This window comes from Plectropomus leopardus, chromosome 5, assembly GCF_008729295.1.
Source record: "Plectropomus leopardus isolate mb chromosome 5, YSFRI_Pleo_2.0, whole genome shotgun sequence".
Taxonomy (NCBI): Eukaryota; Metazoa; Chordata; class Actinopteri; order Perciformes; family Serranidae; genus Plectropomus; species Plectropomus leopardus.
Genome location: NC_056467.1, coordinates 27,973,441 through 27,997,488, shown reverse-complemented (window position 1 = coordinate 27,997,488; position 24,048 = coordinate 27,973,441). Strand labels below are relative to the sequence as shown.

Sequence of the window (24,048 nt, the reverse complement as noted above, 5' to 3'; positions counted from 1 at the left end):
CACTATTATTATCATTATTATACTGTAATTTCATTTTTATAAACTTTGTTTGAAAAATGACTAATAAATTTACCTTCTACCTTCTAAAGCAATAAAAGGAATGTAATATACAGGGGGGATTTAGAAGGATCTAGCAGTGAGGATTGCAGATTGCAACCGGCTGAAACTTCTCCCGGTGAGAATTCCTTCAGTGATCATTGTTCAGAGGGTTTTTACAGAGCTGAACTGTCTGCAGAGGTCACTTCTTTCCAAAACAAATGAACCGGGTGTTTAAAACCGATAAAAACACTGAATAAAGCTTTTTCACATTACAAATTAGCATTTCTCCAATGCTGTTTGGCATGTCAGAAATGGGCCGTTAGCCTAGCACCTGCTAATGTGTGCTCACCAGGGGGGCTGCTAACTGCTGTGACTGATGTGAGCCTTATCTAGAGCTAGTGTTTGGTTTGTCTGTTCTGGGTTACTGTAGAAACATAGCAGAGCAATATGGTGATTTCTGTAAACGAGGACCTACTCCCTATTTAGATAAATGGCTCATTTGAAGGTAATGAAGAGAATTCTTATTTTCAGGTGATTATTCACTAAAGAAAACATACTTAATTTGTTAAATTACATTTCTGACAATACATCCGCCTAAATCCTACACACTGAACCTTTAATACAGTTACAGTGATATGAAACAAGCATGCAAATACTTATTACCACTGGATGAAAGACAGTTATCAAAATTAAGCAATCAATTTTAATTGATAATTTCATGGCATGTACACTCCTTTTTGCTAATTCAAAACTCGCCATTGCTAAATGTTCTAATGCTCATTATGCAACATTGCGCCAGTCAATAATGGTGCAAAATGATTCATGATTCATGTCAGTCTCAGTTTACTGCTCACTATAGATTATGGAACAGCATTAGACGTCAAATATTTGGAATTATAATGTAGTGTAACCACCATAATCGGAACAAGATTTAGCTTTCGGGTGTGAAATGTCTATATTTGAAGGACTGCAAATATCATGGTGTAATTAAAGTACATTATTACAACAAAGCTCCGAATTTACACTACAAGCTTACAACATCCCACAACAGTGTATATAAAAGGAGACGGAAACATTGGCTCAGAGAGATTGCAGCTTCCTTTTGAAGTCACTCGTTCTGGTTGGGTGATAGAGCTGACAGGGTTATTTTGGGACAATGGAAATTCGCTGTGATTAATGGTTCAAAACAAAAACTCCGGTGTGTGTTCAGAGGACTGTAGCTGTGGAGCTGATAGTCCATCTGAGCCGACACCTCTAAATTAGTGCTGGTATCATAGATGTATTATAGAGCTCAGCCCTTAGTTTATCACATACACTCACCACACAGAATAACACCCTAAATCAACCTAAGAGCCATGTCATTTGTGACAGCGCCTCCCGTCGAGCAGCCCCACCGGCCTGATGTCATCTGATCTCAGTGGATGAAAGCCCATCTCCGGGAAATTCAGAAGCACCTTAATAGCACCTTTCCGAAATGCTCGCTCGCAAGGATTGGGCGTGTACTGTAATTGGCACAATATATCTCACCTAATCTGTTTCTGTCTGGCATGAGAGGGTAGAGGCTCGACGAGAGACCTTTCACTTCAGTCATGACGCCGGAGAGGTCACCAATATGTGGAGACATACCTCAAGCATTTAAATGCATTGCAGGCTGCAGCTGTAAAGCTCCCTCATCTGCTCTGCTGTGCCATATTTCAGTGAGGTTTGACAATGCTGGTGCTTCACAGCTCAAATAAAAAGGCTCCATTTTCTTCTATCTAGCAGAGCCATTGTCGAGAGCCTTATCTCTTATCTCTGCCGCACTCATTTTGGGTACCTCGCAGTAACACATTGTTCATTGTCAGGGGCTTAAGAGATATTAATGAATGTAATTGCTCTATCCTCCACTTGTATTTGGTCTCAATGCATCTGTATTTGACTGGGGTTGGATAATTCTCAGCGCTATAATTTCCTGTGTGTCATACACTTTCCACACATCGGTAAAGAAAGACCATTGTAATAAAACTGAATGATGACGGGATTAAAGGTTTTTGTGATATTTTTCCATCTTATGGTCACTCTGAATTATTCAGAAGTCAGATCACATCTTTCAGTCTGACGTCTGTCTGTATTTGTCTTCTGTTTGTCATTTCAGATTCAGAATGCAGACGATGTGTTGATTACTCCCTTGGAAAAGTTTCGGAAGGAGCAAATCGGCGCGGCGAAGGTGAGAGACCACCTACATGCGCAATTAGCAGCAGAACAGCAGAAGATATTTCAATCATGCTGACACCTTCGCCTCTCGTCCTTACACCTTCATCTCCTCTACAGTATGTGAATCATTAATTAAAAGTGACACGACACTGCAAAACATGCTTGCAAAGACAGTCTAAGTGCTGTTCTCCCTTCAAAGGTGATCAAGATGTTTTTTTAATGCATTTATAATCTTACTACTATAAATTTACAATATTGCATTCACTATTTTTGTAATCAGATTACTGTTATCCTATTAAATGTAGTGCATTCCTCTCCTAACCTATTGGACAAAGAGCATTGATGTCAGTAGGGGTTCTGCAGAGTGTTGCTCGAAGGCATCCTGGTTCCACAGTGGATATGTTGTTGAAGCCAGAGTCGACTGCGAAGAACAGTGTGGGCTTGTTGCTACAAGCCATGCTTTCATTCGTGGCCAACGCAAAGGCATAAAATGAAAGTACAGCAGCTTGTTTGTGGTCTCTCCCTTGATGAGATCACACAAGAACAAGCTGGCCCGAACCCAAGCCCTTGCACTGATCTCCTGCTGAGTTTCTGAGTCCGCTTGCTAACTCTCCACTGGACTCTGTGAATCATTTGCACATCTTTGCATAGTCCTAAACCCTCTGAGGGACATTCCAGCCTCAAAGTCACACTCTCTCCCATTTTGATTTATTTTACATGACCTGACAGTCACTGGTCTGCAAAAGTACTCGTTTTACTGCACTTCTTTGGTGCAACATAAAGGAACTATTTCTCCTCTCAGTGCTGATGTAGGAACATCAATCACTCTGCTTTTTACTGCCTGGACTAAATAACCATTGTCGCTTCATGTCTCAACCATCACATGTATCTGCCATAATGAAATAGCACATTTAGCTTCCATCTCTCTCTCTCTCTCTTGCTGCCCCCCCACCACAGTGCTCAGTGTTATTGCACTGACTCTCTGTGTTTATAAAATGGTTTCAAGCCATAGCCCCCGTCACTCCCACTACCTCTTATTTCCTCCGACCACTTCCTCCTAATGGCTCTCTCCTCCTACAGCCCATCCCCCGCTAAACATTAGCCCAACTAGAGTGAGATAAAAGGCAGACATCACGAGTGGCTGAGCAACTTTCCACTCTTCCGAGAATGTGGAGAGATCTGCAGGCTGTCTGACCCTTCCAGTTAGTGCGCTTCATGTCTGAGAACGTCAGATGGCCAAACGGGGGAACTCTTGCCTTATTTGGGTATACTGCGAGTAATCCCACTGAGGTTACGTACCAGTTTATCAGCTTCTTAGGCACAAGCACAACACTTCCGTGGCCATAACACACCAGCAGATTGAGTCCAGCACTACAGGACATATTAGGCACAGTCTGCTTCACACAAGGCTGGACCAAATGTTTTGGAATACAACCCTCCAACTTTGCAGAGCGAATAACAAATACACATCAAGGAAGCCACGAGAATTCAAACAATCATGTATTTTCACTGGATTTACCATATGTGCTGGCTGCCAAACCAGGAACTGAAATATTTTTTATACTTTTTTTCAGTTTCACATACATTTTTGGGAGCTGAAAGTTGTTAACCTACCAGGGAAAGAACAAAATATTCAGAACTGAAATAAGAACTGAAAATCTGACCTGGTTTCAGGGTACATAAACTATTTGCTGTATCTACATTAACACTGTCTTCTGTTAATCTACTAAAGCCCCTTTTCCACTGCGCAGAAAAAACGCTAACACCCGCTCACCCACTTATATCTCGCTGTTAATGTAATAGGAAAGGTTACAATCAGCAATCATACCTGGGTCAAATGACTCTGCAGTCGTCACAGGTATTTATCGGCTATGACTGGCATTGATTGGAACATGACACCTGGGTAAACATGCTAATTTAACCCCCTGAACCCTTTGGATCCTAAGCAAATTGTCTTGATTTCTTTCAAAAATATGGGAAGAAAGCCGTGAGCAACTTGAGAAATGGCCCAAAAAATCAGCAAGATATGAGTTTAGGTAAGAAGAAAAGAAAAAGAAGAAGAAAAAAAACAGAAAAAAGTGCTAAAAATTGACTTAAAATAAATAACACACACACACACACACACACACACACACACACACACACACATATTAGGGTGTCATCATTAATCATGATGTAATTAAGATTCATACATAACTCGTTATTCATTTTTAATTGCGTTAATCAGCGGCAATCAAGAGGCTGTACCATACTGAATTTTAAAGCTAGCTGGTATCTTCTGAAACTAGAGGATTTAAGGAAAAACAAAACTATATAATAAAATATGAAATTATGAATATAGTTTTCTCCACATTTCCCTTTTTTTAAAGTAAAATTTAATGTAATTTTCTTGTCAGCTTGCAGTTTGTGACATTTCTTTGCTATTGCTCATTGCCTTAAGTTTCTAGTTAATTTTTCCTCATGTTTTCTAAAGAAATCAAACCAATTCGCTCAAGTTTCAAAGTTTTAAATGCTTGTGAAAGGTATCCAAACGCAGCAAAAGAAAACTGATGTTGATCAAGGTTTCAAAGGGTTAATTGGCAAGGTGCAGTGATGGGGCTGCCACAAAATACCCAAGTAGGGCTCGAACATCAACCCAAAGTGGTCTGTACTGAGTTTGAGAAAGAGACTAGTTAAGTTACCACCGTAAAGTGTTCACTGGCCTTTATGCTGCTTTCTACTGTTTACTGACTAGTACCTGGCCTGTGACACACCAAAAAAACAGAAACCCACACACATAGAAAGGCATACTCATCTGCTGCAGAGCCCTGTAGTCAGCTTCTGGCGACTCGTAATGGGAAAACAGTCTTTTTAGTCAATTTTTAGTTGGTTTACCCGTGTTACCTAATTTTTGTGGGAATGGGGTCTCCTGCAATGTAGACCTCAACCTTGATCCTGAATTCACATATAGTCCTGCTGCCCTAAGGGCTACACGTGGGGGTTTTTCTTTACAAACTGAGAGCCATTGGAGGTAAACTGCCTAAAGCTGGCTCCACACTATTTGTGAACGTGTGTTTATTGGTTGTCAAATTCCTTAAGGCCTTCAAATTTTAAGAACACCCGAGGGACAGTTTCTCAAGAAAATACCAGGGGGGTTCTTAACTGGTGGGTGGCATCTATGCAGTTTTGACAATATGATATTCCCTTCAAGGGTCTTCAACATTAGGGGCACCATAGGGGTCCCTCACTAGCTGAGTTTGAGGAATGAGTGCAAACAGACCCAGATGGGAGTCAGATGGCCATGATAATTTGAGCTGTCCTCATCCTACAAAGGGTGCACAAGCGTCAGATGAATTTTGGCTAGTTATGGACTCCAGAGGCAGAAGTGACATTTGCATTCATGCTATGAAATCCTAAAATATGCTAACCAAGGCGCTGTGTCATAAAAGGATCAATTTAAGTAGTTTGGAGATATGCTCACCAGCTGTGGGCTACGCTAAAACTTTTCAATCATACAAATATATGCAGTACATTTTTATACTTTGATTGACCTTGGGATGTTGTGGTAAGTCACTAAACTTAGATAAGTACCTATTTCATGCATATGACTGAAAGTCTTGTCCTTTACCTGTCTCTCTCTAATAGTTTTGCACTTGCAAAAACACTGGAAATAAGGGGTGGGCAAAAGCAATTATTGAATAATTATTTTTTGAAATTGATAGCAAATTATTGTTTGTTTGTTTTTTTTTAATCTGGTGTTAATAAGATGCTGCCAATGTAACAAACCTTCAAATTTGACACAGTGACTTAATTATCAAAATTATCATAGATTCACCTAACCCTTATCAACTTATTGTATGAGCACTAAACTATTCGCGCTGTTTATATTTCGTTGCAAACGTCCTGGAGAAATGCAAATCATGTTGCATAACTTTGTCAGATTGTCAGTTAGTGTATTATTGATTAATCAAAGAAAAGCATACTGCAATAAAACCAGAAAACTGCAGTTGGCTTTGAAAACACATTACCCAATAATGGCGAAAAAGGATATCAAGATGACGGCACTGCAGATGACATTCAGACTCAATCTTTATGCTGAAAAAACAACAAAATGCATGACTAAGGAGATGCAAATTAAACATATTTCTTCCCATTATTCTCATGTCTGTCCCATCAGTTTCCACTGTGCCCTACCCAATAAAGCAGAAACACTATTAAAACAATCTTTCAAAAAGTAATTACTTTTTTCTCCTGATCACCAGAATTTCATGAGGCAGTCGAAGTAGACCTTGAGAGGTCGGTCTTCACCAGTTTGAAGGCGGCAGCTATCCACTGTTAATATTTCAGCTTCTTGCCTTTTGCAAAAGCAATATGTGTTAAATTAGTTTATATAAAAAACAGCCATATCATACAGAATTTAATTAAAGGTGAAGGGTTTGAAAGTATAGTGAGTCAGGGGTATTGTGTATTATTGTTGTGAAGTATTATTTTTTACAATGAATCTGTTCACATAATCTTTAAAACAGATGATTAGTTCTTAAAGGAGCTCTATACAACATTCAGACTCAGTAACTATTTGCTATGTAAATGTGTAGTGGAGTAATGGCCCTCTGACAAGAAAATGAAGTTACACTACCTTTGTGTATGTTATGAGTTTCTCTGTTGTTTGTTCTGGTAGCTGGTCTGATAGGGTGTGTATGTTAGTCCCAATGTGTGTATCTCACTGGCTGGCAGCTACATGGAAGCATAACACCCACTACCTAGTTCTCCCTCTGACATCAACACTTTTAGCTCTGTCAGCACAGCCATTGTTAGCACTGCTGTTGCTGTTAGCACTGTTAGATTCTGGCCACCAGCTCAGCTATATCCACGTTGAGAGCGGAGACGGTATGTAAAGATGGACGATGTGCCGCCACTTACCCCTGCTATGCTCAAGTGAAGTTAAGTATCTCGGATACGACCGCTGCCATCTTGCTCTTGTGACGTCATTCAGAGCCAGAGTTTGCCCAGTAGCGATTTCCACAGTGGGGTAAGTTCCTGCCAAAACACGTGGCCCTTCAATCACGAACAGCCCCATAGAATGGGAGCCCATGGATTGGCACACACAGCTGTCAATCATAGCAGAAAATCCCCATTTTGTAAAACTGAAAAAAACTGAACTTGTCTTAAAAAAAAATTATCTTAAAAAAAAACTACCTTCCAGAGACCATGTTTTGGAAAATTATATATATTATATATTTGGCATGTACTATGAGTTTTTAGTTTGGCCTATGTCCAATTCACTAACATAGAGGGACAGGCTTCATGACCTATACTGCAGCCTGACACCAGGGGGAGACTGAGATTGAAGAGCTATAGTTTGGGAAAATTGTCATGTTGTGCTGCCTTTGCTTTTTTCATAGAGAACCAACATAGTGCCAATCCAGTGTGATTTTAGGTAGCATGCTGGTGTCAGGGAGCAAAGGAGGTGTAACCCCAACCCTATACTATAACAATGGCATAACATGACAATAACAATCATTCACTGTCCCTGTTATATGGTGGCTGATCTCATCCTCTGCTCAGAGGGTAAAGAGCTTCCGGATCTCTTTATCTCCCCAATTTATGGACATTTTTGGTTGCTGTTTTTCTTGCTTGAGTTTGCTGCTAACTGGTGCAAGCTGCTTTTTAAATCCCCCTGTGGTGGGTAGCACACATAACTCATCTTCTATATGTCATACATACCCCATCCGGCCAGCTGTCCCTTTTACATCAACGGCAATTCAAGGCTCTAACTACCTCTTTTGCCAGCTTAAAGGTGAGATGATATTGTACCTTTTATAGAGAACAGCGAGGTAGAGGAATACTGCAACTTTCCTACCTTGAACAGGTGGTGTAAAAGGGGCTTTAGTTACACTCTGAATTGCATGTGGAACTCATTGAATGACACCAGATCTCACTGTTGTTATTCCAGCATTCATGGCAGTTTCTAACCTGAGAACCCATGGATATATATATTCTAACATTCATTTTTGAAGGATATTTTCATTCTTATAACTTAATGGAATCATTTTGAAGGATAAGCTAGCATAATGACTTGTAGTCATATTGTATTTTTCCTCCAGTGTATTCACTTTTCTTTGGAGTCAAGACACTGAACACAGGAGTTATGAGTGCTTATGTTTCATGTCATTTTGTTATAAACCTTTCCTGACAGTTTTCTCAGTCTTTTGGTTTAATAAAACAGAATTGTTATGAGAATGAGAAACTTCCTAGATAAACACAAGGCTGGCCAGCAGCTAAGGTTCACAAACTGAGTGTACTCTTTCTTCTAGTATGACAAAACAAACTCTTAACAGAGCCTTTTTATAAGATCTATTAGAGGATAGCCTCTATGCTGACATTACATAACTTTGTGCTACCTCGATCATAATTAATTAAAGGAAGCTTCTTAGTCATCTCTGGCTGGTGATGTAGTCCAAAACAAATAATCATTAGATGTGTCATCTCAACAAGGAGTTCCTTTTTAAACTTTCTGATGACTCAAGTTGTCTTTTCCCACACAATGAGCCTCATACAGCAACATTCTCTTATATTTCTCTTATATTTTCTCTTAATTTTCTTACGTCAACTCCAGATGCACCAAACCTTCTTAACCATCCAAATCAGCTCTTACCAAGGTGTGATCAATGATGAATCCCTCTTGATGATAAGTCACCCGTCAGCATAGGTAACGCCTCCTCAATACTATGTAATGGCAGGTTTTGTGTCGTGTGCTAAGACTTTGGCACATGCCCAAGACTGAAAACATGACACCCCAAAAAAGGTTGTAAGAAGAAGAATAACTTCTGCAGTAGTGACATTGATGTAGGCCTACTGTTTAATAAACGTAAATAATGTGATTTTAGAGAAATGTACTGATGTATTAAAAGTAAAAGTTCACATGCAAAAAAGTTTCGATAAATGTAATAAATCAAAATAATTAAAAGCAGCAAGAAGCTGGAACCCTGAAATGTTATTTGCAGGAAAAATGACTTACATGATTACAAAAAATAGTTGCAATTTAATTAATTAATTAATTTTCTAATTAATTGACTTATTGTTTAAGTTGCACTTGTATACTTTCATATGGTTTGTGTTCACAAATCTTAGTCATAAAGCAACTAGAAACTAAAGCTATCTATGATAGTTGTCGAGTAAAAATTTAAATATTTCCCTCTGAAGTGTAGTGGAGTAAAAGTGGAAAGTGACATGAGATTAAAATACTTCAGTAGCCTATTTTTTTTTCTCAGATTTGTACTTTAGTGCAGTACTTAAGTAAATGTACTTAGTTACATTCCAGCTCTGGTCAGCGGAGGGACGCACAGTAACCTAATTACAATAAGTGTGATCATTGCACCAAGTACAGTAGTATTTCTTTAGCCTTGAATGTGTTATCATTACTCTAAAACATTATTTAGATTTGATTAAACAATATTCGTGCATTTTTTAAATGCTCCTCAATTGTAAAACTAATTTTCCATTCTCATTTTGGAAAGGGTGCTTTCAACAACTCGTAAAATTTTCTCTTACCTAAGAGAAGAGCAAAAATAAGGAATCATTGGTGAATCCCAAAAATCAATGGGCACTAGCAAAATAAGAACAAATGGTGGAGTATATATTATAGTATATTATAGTAAATATAAGAGAACATTTACTGTTGTGTATTGTTCCTTGCATGAGGTCCATTATGTCTCTAGTTAGCTGCAAGGACAGTTTGAATTAATCTTGACAGGGAGAAACCAAACAGATCCCTATAGAGGAGAGTATAGATCTAAATTCATACAGAGCTAGCTGAGGGACATTTTCACACCTTTATGATAAAGAAGCTTTTGAAGGTTGATGAAGATAAAGGTACCAGCTTGTTTTTTTCTCTCTGCAGCTTTGCTCTTACCCTCAGAGTTCCTCTCAGATCTGAAACAAACAAAATAGCTTTGTTCACTGTTTACCAACAATGTATGTAAACTATATGGAGCTTTTGTACTTTTACTTTTCTGACTTTATTGCATCATGTGTCACAGCAGAGCCACTGATAAATGTTCATGCTTAAAACTAAAGCTTAGCAGTTTGCTTCACACACACACACTAAATATGATATTTTCAATGTGGGTAGTTTGTTTTTGTTTTTTTGTTGGTTTTTTTTTTACTCCTAAGCAGATGTTTGTACTTCAGTCGTGTTAATTGGCCAACTTCTAGCTGTCTGTGATGTCGCCTCAGGAAGTGGGACTTTAGGTAGTAAAGTGTTTTTTTGGCTTTGCAGCAAAGTAACTGAACTCCAGTTGAAGCCTTGTGTTCCCTCTGCCTCCCCTGTGGAAGAGACCAGCTCATGTGTGGCGGAGCATCAAAATAACCCGGCTATTGCTATTTAATCGCCATTCTGGACCCCTGCTCCAATTAGCTTTGTCTAATGAGCTCACAGAGATACTTTGCAGAGCTATGCCTTTCATGTCACTGCTCAGAGAATCCATTTAAAATATGGGGAAATATGCTGCATGTGACGCCTCGCCGGCCATTGATGTTTGTATTATTCAAGGGTGTTGGACGGAAGTGCATGATATCTGGGGCTCTCTCCTCTCCGCACACAGACATATCCGACCACCCTCGCTGCTTACATCTGTTACCATGGTGACAAGAGGCTTAGAAATGATGGCCCTGAGGCTCGTTAGGGACAGTGTCAAAACCAGCGATGTACAGCCAGCGTCCAAATATTCCTCCTGCCGTCTTCACGCCTGTTCTCAGCGTCCTTTCTTTGGCCAGCTGAGAACACCTGATGACCAGAAGAAAAGCAGCCCGCAGTTTTTCTCATCATTTTCCTCTCTGCGATGCCTCTATCAGCAATTAGCAAACTCACCCGCACTACAGCTGGCATCAAAGCACTCCTAACAGCAACATGAGATTTGCCGGTTAGAAATTCCACTACAGAGGAATCTGCATGAGAATATTCTCTTTCCTGCATCTGATTTATTCATGAGGGCGAACAAAGCAATCAGATGAGGAAATCTCCCAAGTGGTGGGTTCATGTGTGTTTTGTGCACCGCAGAGTGTTGGGAAGTGCTTCGGCTTTATCCATTGCCAGCCAGCTGATTACTCCGGGGCGCTGGCATTAGTTTGTGTCAGAAACTCCCTCCTCATGTGTTCTTCAGGGTACATTTCTATGCACATCTATGTCCTCTGCCACCACATGTCGGGCTTCAGAGCTCCCCTCCTACTCTAGGACAGTCTTTGCAATTTAAATCGCTCATATTCCACTCTGATTGCACAAACATATCCGAGGGGGGAATGCGTTCACCACATGGACAAAGCAACAAACACCTGGTGTTCTGCTTGGGGTATCATTACGGTAGCGCCAGTTTATACACGTCCTGCCTGGATCAAAACAAAGCAGGACACTTTGGGGGTGACTTAATCAGGCTGGCTCTGCCTCACAGATTCACTGCAGCTCTGAGTCACTCCCCACTCTTTGGAAGTGTGAAGTCCAGACGTACAGAGGAGTTTTTTCTGTTTTTTTGGCTCGTGCTGGTCAGCAGTGCCAGGAGATTCCTGCTGCGACTGCGGGGCTCAGCTAAACCTAAAGCTCTTAATTTAATGTGATCCCCAGAGTGTGTGTTTGTGTTTGTGTGTGTTTTTCCAGGGCTGCGGTTGTATGCGTGTTCACAAAATAATGGCACGTCAACAAAAAAGGGAGGCGGCCAGCCCCCTTTTGGTAACGAATATTTTTTTTTTTTTTTTTTTTTTTTTTTTTTTTTTTTTAATTCAGGCTGGATTGCACCAACAAGTATTAACTTTTAAACCTTATTAAATCATGATTAAAGTTTTAGATTCTGTTGCATCAAATTTTAAAACTGTCTTAAAATTAAGAAAGATTCAATTTAAACCTCTCTTTAAATCCCAGTTGAGTTTTTACTCTAAACCTAGATTTAATTGCATTCTCTTGCACCAAAACGCCAGTGTAAACTTATCCATGGTTAACTTGGATAAACTAGGGCTGTCAAACAATTCATTTTAAAAAACGCCATTAATTAGGGAATTTCTAGAGTTAATCGCACTTTTTAATCATGTTTTCAATTCCATTATTTTGCATCATAAAAAATGTTATGAAGTCCATATTGACATTATTACCAGATTGTCTTGAATAGGAATCAAATGACGGCAAAAAACTGCATGGGACTAGCATAAAGTTGGCATGTCTGTAAAGGGGAGACTCATGGGTACTCGCAGACCCATTTCATTCAGATATCTGGAGGTCAGAGGTCAGGGGCCATGCCATCTTGCCATCACCAAAATTTAGCTTAGCATTGAAGCTTTATGCCGCTCTCTTACTGAGAGGCTATGGTTGGTATCACTGGATTCCTCAGGTCTTCTAGTTTCATATGATATCAGTATCATCACTCTAGTTTCAAAACTCAGCTACAGCCTCAGCTGGCAGTTAATGTGATTAAAAAAAATATGAATGCGTTAATTACGGACCTTAATTGCATCATGTCAACGCTGAGAGCCCTACTTTAAACTCACAGTTGAGGAGGTTCAAGGTTTACAATGGCTGCCTTTTTGAGAAGGATTCAGCAACATAATCAAGTAAGTTGAGAGACAGACTCAGCTCACCTGACTTTCATGATGGTGATTTTTGTCTCTTCTTGCGTTCACGCTGGTCAGTCTGGTAAAACAGTGGGCCAGTTTCTACCAAGCAGTCTCTTTTTTTCTTTTTTTCTTTTGTTATCTGTTTTTTTTTTTGTTAGTTTGTTTGTTTTGTTTTGTTTTTGTGAGTCATCATGAGTACCATTAAGCTAGCAACTTTTTCACTAGTTAACAACCAACAACAATGTACCATTTATTGATATAGAAAAGCAGCCACTTAAACCATCAGTGCTCCCCCTTACCTATGTTTCACATTTACAAGGTGCCAACAGCATGCTGATTATGTATATATTTATTTATTTAAGTATCAAAGTATTTATTTATTTATTTATTATTTAATTATTATTTATGTACTTACTGACTTACTTACTCACTTATTATTATTTATATGCTTGAGTCATTTAGATTTGACAATTGTCCCTATCGATTAAACTCAGTTTAAATTCTGTTTGAATAAATAAACTTGGCTTTTCTAAACCGAGATGATTTTTTTAATGGTGGAATTACTCTTTAAATCAAGTTTTACCAAACTGTGATTGGGGCTATTTTTAGATCAAATCCATCCTTGTTGGTGCAACGCCACCTCAATGCTTCAGGGAAGTGTCTGTCCTGCCAGCTTGTTATCATATTCAATCATATGTTTATTTTACCATCCACTTGTTTATTTTCTCTGTTTCTGAATAGTGGGCATATATTGATCCCCCCCCCTCCCTACTGAAAAGATCATTTTGGGGCCAGACATGACAAGAAAAATGGAAATAAGATGCTACTACATGAAATTATCTATTGATTTTTGTGCTGCATGTGTAATAGTTATGTGGGAGGGTTACAGTGTCTTGTGGTGAATTCCTGCAGTTTGTTTAACCGCTGTGGGGAGCAGGGGGTAGTGGGGGTCGCTGAGGCAGAACACTGTTCTAGGTCATATCAGTAGCCAGTAGATTAGACTTGCTAAATTTCAGGGCCATGGGAATGAAAACAAACAAGCAGGATCTGGTTACACCGGCCATTTCCTCCGCTTTCCCCACCCTCTCCTCCTTATTCTGTCTCTCCACTCTCCCTTTTTATGAATGTTTGCATAGCAAGATGGGCATTACGTGGGCAAAGCTCGGTTTAGAGGTCAGACTTGCAGATGAGACACTCGAATGCCCTCACACAGACAGGTTCTCTCTGCTTGGGCTGAGTTTGATTAAGGCTCGCGGAGTGGGTTTTTTTTGGGTGAAATGTTCAATCTCTTAGTCCATATGCTTTTATAGATGGGCATCTGGCATGAAAAGCCTATTTCCTGTGCCTTCCTCTAAGCCTTCTGGGACACACTGTCTGAATCCCGGGACTCGTGACTATAGAGCTTGACTTGTCTTTGCAGGTTGAGCATGACAGGGGAGGAAAATGCAAACAGCATCCAGCCAGTCCTGCCTGTGACAGTGCCATATGCATTATGCTATTGATGATATACACTGTTGTGTGTTTTGCTGTGGACTTCTGTTCCCAGCTGGAGCTCTGTGAAAATAAAAGCATGCGCTGCCCTTTTGATAATGAATAGTCCTTACTGACCATGCCGACATTGTCCACTCATCATTACACAGTCATATGCCCCTTTTATGACCTGTAATAATCTATTGACAGGAATTTTAAATGACAGTGGCATGTGAAAATGCAGTCAGACCTCCACCTAGTGGCAGTCCAAACACACACACACACACACACACACACACACGCACACACACACACACACATCATTTGTGGTCCTGTTTAAGCCTTTCATGTGTCTTTTTAGGAAGGGAAGAAGAAATTTGATAAAGAAACAGAAAAATACTACTCCACGCTTGAGAGACACCTCAACTTATCATCCAAAAAGAAGGAAGCATATCTGCATGAGGTAAAATCAAAATAACATTTTCAGATTCCCTTGCATGTCTTTGAATAATCCTGCTTAATGGCTGAGTCTCTCCTAACAATAAAGCTGTTGTTTTGCACTTTTCTTCTCTCATTACTTCCCTGAGCACACACCATGTCCAGGTGGGGATGTAAGCATTAACTCTCTGTCCACACAGAGTTTGACCCCAGTCTTTGTTACGATGCTGACCCCAGTTTGTGTGCTCATTCTCAGGCTGATACGCAGATTGATAAGGAGAGACAGCTCTTTTATGATGCATCCCTTGAGTATGTTTTCAAAATACAAGAAGTGCAAGAAAAGAAGAAGTTTGAGTTTGTCGAGCCGGTAAGACAAGTCAATTTGGCTTATTTTTGTGCTTTAACTGTAAAATCTGACAAGTTGCTTGTAAGCAAATATAATGCTCAGTCTTTTATTTAAAATGTAGTTATATTTACTTGAATTTGTGAAGTTGTTGCAACTTAAAAATGACAATTTTAATTAAATCAATCTTTCTAAGTTTTAGTAACTTAAGTAAACCAAGTTTACTGTGCTATACATCTGTATTCTGCATGTTAACAAAACAGAACTAGCAAATGTCTTAACTTCATTGTTGGCAAAATATTTAAAGAAGCAACAACTTCACAAAATGAAGTAAAGAAAACTAAATTCTATGTAAACTTAACAATTAAATAGAAAGTCAAAATAAAGTAGTCTTTATAATTATACTTGATTCCCTTTTTCAAAGCAATCAGTTTCCAGGATTATTTTAAGTAAGATCAACTTGTCCGATTTTACAATGCTGCATGCATTTTGTAAATGCAGTATTTGCTTCGCCTTTTTACTATATGTAGTTAAAAGATAGTTTGAGTGGCTTATAACGAAAATAGCACGGAATATTTGTACTCACTCCTTATGGAAGTTGCTTTTTAAATGTCTGTTGTCTCAAAGACGTGCACAATTATACATCTCTCAGGTATAAATCTAAGCTTGTATATTCCACACATTTGTCATCTTTGTCACAGTCTGTAATGTAGTCGATCCATTTGGGAAAGGAAGTGTGTAAAATTAGATGAGTTGTCAAGAAAAACAAGACAAAGTGTGAATCAAAGCCTCTATAAAAGAAGAAGAAGTCAGTTCTTTAGCAGAGATGTTACAGGGAATAATTAAGTTCTCTAGGTGCTACATGTCTGCAAACATAAGATTTGAGCAGAGTGAATGTGAGAAAAAAGAGAAGCTTCCATTTATTTACACCCACTGGCAGCTCACCCAGAACCCATGCAGGCCAGAAATGTAAATCTCCAGGCCCCAGGTAGTGGTGGGGAAAATGACAAGGCTCAACCTTGCCTGTGATGAATCTGGGCACAGATAAGATGGTTCATCCTTGAACATTTGATATACCAAGCCTCATCCCAAGAAATAAAATCACTAGTTGTGTCTGAGGATTTGACTCAGAGCAGCTCTGTGTTTATGGGATCCACCATGTTAGAGATGAGATCAGCTTTTCCCTCCAACAATACTGCCAAAGCTTTTTTTCTCACAAAATGGTCAAGGATGTGTGTGAAAGTAAGATCAATATCTGTCAGCCATAAAGACCTACAACTTTCTGAAACTTTCTCTTTTGGGCATGTGGTGCAATATTTAGTGCAAGGAGATGAAAAAAAATAATTTTTTGCATATTCATTTTTTCGTTAAAGTTAAATCTTGTTAAATTGTGTTTTAATGAAACAGTGTGTTAGATTTAGGGGGATTTGGTAGCATCTAGTGATTATGATTGCAGATTGCAACCAGCTGAAATTTCTCCCAGTAAGAATTCCTTTAATGTTCTTTGTTCAGGAGGTTTTGACCAGGAACCAAAATATCTACAGAGGTCTCTCCCTTTCCAAAACAAACAAACCAGGTGTCTTTAATTGGTGAAATCCCTGAATTAAGCAGTTGCATGTTACAAATCAGTAGTTCTGCTCAGCATGTTGGAGACAGGCTGCTTTCCCAGCAACTGCCAATGTGTGCTCACATTTTTTTCTGATAACAAAAGATTTAGACATTCAGGAGGTTTTTACCAGGAACTGAATTACATTCAGAGGTTTCTGCCTCTCAGAAACACACTGACCCAGTGATTTAAAACGATAAAAACACTGAATGAGGGGTGCCTGGTGGCTCAGTGGATAGAGCGGGCATCCCATGTATAGAGGCTGTGTCCTCACCGCAGCGGCCGCGGGTTTGATTCTAGCCTCTGCCCTTTGCTGCATGTCACCCTCTCTCTCTGTCTATTGTTGTGGATACAAAAACACACAGTCCCTTATTTATGCCAAATTTGCATTTTTACACAGAACCAAACAATTGCAGCATCATGCCGCTCCAGTGTGTGGTTTCCAGTAGCATGTTGGCATCACAGAATTAAAAAAGGCATGACAGGTGTGACTTTAAACACAACAGCGTCTTGTGTGACCTGTAACATATACATTGGCAGTGCTTAATAAACAATAACAACAGCACTATCAATCATTTACTGTCTCTGTTATGTGGCAGCTGTGGCTCCTCAGAGAATAAGGAGCTCGTGGACCTCATTGTTTTCCCAATTTGCAGACATTTTCAGCTGCTGGTCTTTCTTTTGAGTTAGCTGCTAACTGCCATCAGCTACTTTTTAAATCTTCCGAGGTGGCGTTTTGTATGTATAACACACTGTTAAAATGTAGCACTCATGCCAGCCTTGATCCCATTATGCTGGCTGGCCCTTTTACACATCTCTGCACTGTGACTCCCCCGGCGGGCTAAAAGGCAAGACAATGCTGCCCCCCCCCCCCATTGCACGACTGCACCTTTTGTATAGAATTGCGAGGCTGCATAATGGCGCAAAATTCCTGTCCTGAAGAGGCAGCGTTAATGGAGCTAGTGTTTGGTTTGCCCGTTTTGCGCTACCGTAGAAACATGGCGGTGCAACATGGCAGTCTCTGTGGATAATGACCTGCTCCCTCTGTAGATATAAGTGGCTCATTTTAAGGTTACAAAAACACTGCAATTCTTATTTCTAGGCGATTATCACTGAAGAAAAGTTTTTATTTTCAATTTCTGCCAGTATATCCCTCTAAATCACTCACACTGGACCTTTAAATGACAATACAATATGTGCATTACAGTTAGATTTTTACTCCAAAAGTGGATATCCACAGAGTGTGGCTTTTGCTCTGACAAATTGATTGATAGTACAGAATTAAAGCAAATTATGTACCTTTCAGGCAATAGTATTTTAATTAAATCCACAGCTGAAAAACAAAAATCACTGCAGACTGGATTCCTCATGTTTTAGAGATGCTGCATGATAACTGTGTGATTATAGTAGTGATTATGGTGTTCAAAATGGCATGTTTTATGTTGCAGTGTAGCTTTTGAAAATGTGCTCTCTGGTGTGAATTAGTAATCAAGCTCTATATTAACTCAGTAAATCACCCTTAAATATTGTTCCTCTCCAGCTCCTGGCCTTTCTGCAGGGCTTGTTTACATTCTACCATGAAGGATACGAGCTGGCTCACGAATTTGAGCCGTACAAACAGCAGCTCCAGTTCAACCTACAGAACGTAAGTCTCAGCACCTCGGGGGTTGTACACAAAGGCAACCAGCCACGTAATCACATTCTGCAGCTTATCATACCCCCGATATAACAAGCATAGCTTTCACAAATGGATAGCTGTGTGATTAAATGAGATTATTTGCCGCACAGAGGATCAATATTTTCAGTGTTGTATTGCAGGCAGTTACTGCAGGCCATTTAATGGTACTGTGTCAAAAAAAGAAGTAGAATTGGGAGTAAAACTACAGCTGCTGCCATGCCCTCTCCTTCCATCACCATGACCTCACCGCTTGCAGCCTGAGGGCTCAAATTTCTCTCTGACCCAAAATGTCAGCGCCATTGCCCTGACAATTTCCACTCTCTAACCCCCTCTCCATGTCCTCAGATGCAGAGGGCTCTAATAGGAGCAGGAGAAGGTGAGGTTGTCTCAGCATCCCTCTAGTCGAGGATATGAAGCGGCCTCATTCCGACCTTTTTGCTTTCAAAAAAGAGAATTCCTGGGAGCATTAACAATTAAGTCTCTGTCCTAATTTTGGAAAACCTCAAGTGTATTTTTCCAATGTAAATTTATTGTGTTTGAATTAGATGTGTCTAATGTGTCTCTATTTCCAAATGTTTTGCCAATGTGTTCTTTTCCCCAGGTGTTCTCATGCTGTTGCACAAATGTGAAGCGTTTGTCAATTTTTTGACGTTTTTCCTTTATTTGTTTCAGTCCGCCCGTTGATTTAGGCAAAATACTTGAGATGAGAAATTGCAGACAAAAATGCAGCCACGCAAGACTTCCTCCGTTAATGCAATTGTAATCCAATCCTGCATTTTCTGCGCAGACACGAAACAACTTTGTGAGTACTAAGCAGGAAGTGGAGAAGCTGATGAAGAGGATAAGGTCTGCAGATCAAGACTATAAACCTCCAGGCCAGTGGACAATGGAGGGCTTCCTGTATGTCCAGGAGAAACGTGAGTCTTTTAAGCTGGGCTCTCAGCCAGCCAGGCCCACACACACACACACACACACACACAGACACACACACGCACGCATGCACGTACACACACACCACCTCACTTATAAGTACATGGTTTTACATCCATCACCATAAACATGTCTTGAGTTTTCCCAGGCCCCTGCAGAGGAGATCCTCTCACACAGAGCTCATAATTCATTCTGTTTACCGATTCACTTTGATGTGCTCTCAAACAAGGGGGCAGATACCCAAATGGTAGATTTTTATCCGCAGTGATAAACAACATTTGATTTATCACACTTTAATTGCAAATTGATTTTCAGAAGTCTTTCCAGAAGCCTGCGATTCAGAGAAAAACTTCTTGGGTTGACCAATATTTTCCTCTTTTTTCTGTCCTAGGTCCCCTGGGATGCACTTGGACACGTCACTACTGCACTTATGAGAAAGGCAGCAAGACCTTCACCATGAGCAACACTGAAAATAAGTCTGCTGCAAAACAGGTAGCTTAGTTTAGTTTAATTTAGTTTAGTTTGTCAGTTTAGTTGTACACACAAATAATAAAAGCCGAGAAAAGACTGAGCAAGTATAGTCTGTGTGGGTGAAACAAAGAACTCCCCTGAGGCCTATAAGAATGTCTCACCCCAGAGGGAAAAAAAGAGAAAAAAGTCAACATGATAGGACTGTGACGTGGGAACAAGAAAAGGAAACTCAAAGAAGGAACATAACCCCTTTAACTGAGAAAGTTTGGCTGTCTTTGCACTTAGAAATGAGTGAAAATATGTAAGGTGTAATTATTTCACACTACAAACTCCTACCATTCTATTTGTTTTTTTGCATTTACTAATAGGATAATTTTATTACAATTTTTAGACTTGTGTAAACATTTGCAAGAGAAGAACTGAAGATAAAGGCTTCACAAGTGCATCAGACTCATTTATTAATGTAGGGTATGTTTATTTTCAGAATGGTCTTGTCCTGAACCAGCCGGAGATGTTCAAGCTCAAGTCCTGCATTCGAAGGAAAACAGACTCCATCGACAAGCGTTTCTGCTTTGATATCGAAGTGGTGGAGAGGTCTGTGACTGTCTGAATCATCTGCATGTTGCCAAAAAAAATGTCTTACCACTTACATGGACTGAAAACATACACAAGACAAGATATTTAACACTATTACCACCACCTCTAGCATGTTGAAATTTCTTTTCCACCACTAGTGTCAAAAGTGTATCGGTAGAAATCAATTGGGAAAAACATCACCAGGCTCAATATTCAAAACTCAGCATGCAAGAAATTGCTCTTTGATCTTAAAGGGTAATTTCAGGGTTTTAGCTGTATTTTCCTATGTATTTGTGTCCAAGTTACTAATGGGAATAACAGTTTTTGAATTTTGACCAGTTCTTAGCAAGAGCTTCAGTGATAGCAACAAAATGGGCTGCAGGGGAACCTCTCAGGGCATTTGTGCATTTCACGTCCCGAAAAGTGCTTGTTTTTGCCACTGAAAGGCTCAGATTATTATTAAAAGTGTCTGACAACATTATGGAAAGAGAACATTTTTCTAAAGACTAAGATCCTTTACATTTACGTTAGCCCCTATATTGCCAAATACACCAAACACCATTTAATTATACAGTAATTTTAGCAGAGTTGGTGATTATTGGAACAGTGGAAAGATGAAGTGTGATCAAGAGTGTTATAAGATGGTAAAATTAGAATTGATTTAAATTGAGTCTGATGAGTTTGGTAATGACAATATCGAGGCTATTTTTGTCAGACACTTGGAATTACAATATGAGCCTGTCAGTGGCACAAACAAACACTGCTTGCACCCTTTCCCACCAAAATTAGCACACGCATTAGGGATTATTAAACAGGGGTAAACCCCCTATAAAAGGCTACAGACTGCTTTCCTAATGCCAGTAGAGCAGAGCCGTGTACATGGCTCTGGAGTCATTTGGCAGAGGGGTGAATGCCGATCATAACATAACATTAAAAAACAGATGTTACTGATCTTCTTGTGCAGTGGAAAAGCTTTAGTGAAAATAAATTGATAGTGCACAAATTCCCTAAGTGGTTACCTTGCAGCCTGTTCTGCAGCTGCAGGCTGAAGCCCTCTCGCTCAATACTAGACCCATTTCAAAAATTGTTGTTACCCTTAGTCACTTTGACACAAAAACAGGGTCCAGGTTGAAAAATATCAAAGTTACCCTTTAATATGCTGTTCAATATACTACCTCAGGTAAAATGGTACAAAAAATAATAGTCATGCTTTACTTATTTTACATGATGAGACTAATAGTAAGGGGAATTTGAGTTATTTGCATATAGCTGTTTATTAAAGCAAAAGTTAGCCACATGGAAACAGTAATGAATTCATGTTTTTTACACCTATTTAAAGGTTGAGAAAACACATGTGGGATTTATTTTTCTCCCATGCATTTCGTGTTCCATTGAACCCCACTGATACTGGCAATTAACCCAGATTATCATGGGAGTACTCAGCATTGCAAGTTCAGGTTTGATTAACATCTTCAAAGACTCCCTGTTTACCAGATGTTTTCAGCTCTGTTTGTATTCTGCATGTTCCTCCAGTCCCCTCCTTCCCGAGCTCCTGTTTGTTGTATGTCCACAACATCGATATTTTTGAACCCAATCCGTCTTTTCTCTGTGTTCATGTCGACGTAGAAATGACATCTATCGTGGAACTCTTTTCAGACCGCTTCAGTTTTTCTGTAAAGTCCGGTATGTGAACTGACCAGTGCTGCCCTTTCAGTGCAGTTGCATGTGCTGCATGTGTGCTGCTAATCGTATCATTCACTCAATCTCAAATGCAAACTTTTTAATGAAATACTGTTGCCTTCTCAGCACCTCACAAAATCACTTGGCCAAAATGGGCTTAAAGACACAGACATATTCTGAAATGATTCCTACTTGTCTGCGATTACTCAAATAATGTATGTCATTCTGAAAATCAGTTGATCAATTTGCCTCTCTTTAGAAGTTTGAAATCTTTTCGCTGTATGGGAACATTTACAACTGATTTGTATTTAATGTTGTACTGGGAAAATGGGATAGGGAATTGGCCAAGGATCAAACATCTTCAAGTTGGCCACCCGCTGATCAACAGCAGCTGAATTGATCAAGTCAGACGTTATGAGGGCTCGATATGGGCTCATTATTGTGAACATAGAGCAAGCTCATCACTGTGTGTTATTGTTGCACAGCACCAGCGGGGCCAGCACTGCTCACCCTTGGCGAGTGTTGCTGAGCCTGGACAATAACTGCAGTTTATTTGCAAGACAACTCATTTATCATAAACGGCGTTGCCCCAAGGTGCTTGTTCCAACCACAAGGACAATGTGGGCCAAGCCCCAGTCAGCTTCAAGCTCATCCATTCATCCTCATTATAATAAACATGCTGCTATACGTATAGACCCGCCAGAATCAGGTCAACCATCCCAGAAGTTCATTTTTAAAGGGTTGGTTCACACAGATTGTTAAAGGGGTATTCATCCATGTGAGTGGTTTTATTTTTAATTGCCTAGATTTGTGATATCCATGCTTCCACCCCAATAAATATTATTTTATTTGTGATGCTCAAATCAATGAAAAATGGTAAATGGACATGCATTTGTATAGCACTTTACTCCAAGCACATTTGCTCTACATGCCACATTCACACATTCTTACACTCACTGGTGGCCAATGCTACCATACAAGGTGCCACCTGCTCATCAGTTAAACATTCACATGCACTCACACACAGATGGCACAGCCATCGGGAGCAATTTGGGGCCTCAGTGTCTTGTCCAAGGATACATGCTGACTCGAGGAACTGGGGTTCAAACCCCTGATCTTTTGATTAGTGAACCACCCATTCTACCCCTAGAGCAAAAGAACTAGAAACTCAAAACTAGAAACTATCTTGGGATACAGCAACTGAAAATGGATGGGGGCGTAAAGAGGCGGTGCTAATGGCGCCTTCTCTACTTTGTACCCCCCTACTTCTGCCATCCTTGCTTAGACCACACCCATCTGCAAACTCAGCCTTAATTTTGATCTCAGCTACACACCTGTGAAGTTTAATGACAGCATCTTGCATGCTGCCACAGTGTATGATTTTAGACAGCATGCTGGATTCAGGGAACCAGAAGAGCTGTGATGGGTGTGACATGTAGCAAAACAGCATCGGCCTCTTTTGTGACATATAATATATACATTGGCAGCACTTTAGAAACAATAACAATGGAATTAACATTCATTTACCGTCTCTGTTATGGCGGCAGATGTCGTCCTCTGCTCAGAGGGTAAGGAGATACCGAATCTCATTGTTTTCTGAAATTTATGGACATTTTCGGCTGCTTTTCTGCTTCTTAGAGTTGGCTACTAACTGTTACTAGCTACTTTTCAAATCTTCCACAGTGGAGTGCACACGACACATCATCAAAATGTCACACCCATCCTTTCTATGATCCCATCCTGCTGGCTTTGTTGTTTATACAGACACAGTTGCTGCACTGTTACTTTCAATTCAATTCAGTTCAGTTCAGTTCAGTTAGATTCCAATCCAATCCAATCCAAACAACTTTATTTATCCCAAAGGGCAATTCGGTTTCAGCAGTCTACAGACCATATAAAAATTTACAAATGAACAGCAGCCAGGAGTAAGGAGTAGAAGTAGTGAAAACACAGCAGGGCCTTTACGGCGAGATAACTCTATCCTCCCATTCCACAATCGTACCTTTTATACAGTATGGTGAGGTAGCAGAACAGCGCAATATCCCAGTG

General features: G+C 39.8%; 1 protein-coding gene across 4 annotated transcripts in view; it reads left to right on the top strand.

The window, feature by feature from the left end:
* LOC121942898 (rho GTPase-activating protein 42) overlaps positions 1-24,048 on the top strand; it is an 87,596-nt gene that overhangs the window by 47,027 nt on the left and 16,521 nt on the right. For 2 of the 4 annotated variants that reach the window (XM_042486195.1, XM_042486194.1), the window contains exons 4-11: positions 2,174-2,245; positions 14,639-14,740; positions 14,972-15,082; positions 18,205-18,309; positions 19,130-19,259; positions 19,664-19,764; positions 20,228-20,337; positions 21,946-22,002. In XM_042486195.1, the coding sequence (XP_042342129.1) occupies positions 2,174-2,245; positions 14,639-14,740; positions 14,972-15,082; positions 18,205-18,309; positions 19,130-19,259; positions 19,664-19,764; positions 20,228-20,337; positions 21,946-22,002 (788 nt within the window). The remainder of the gene's footprint in view (positions 1-2,173; positions 2,246-14,638; positions 14,741-14,971; positions 15,083-18,204; positions 18,310-19,129; positions 19,260-19,663; positions 19,765-20,227; positions 20,338-21,945; positions 22,003-24,048) is intronic. The other 2 variants (XM_042486197.1, XM_042486196.1) reach the window with 1 other exon arrangement.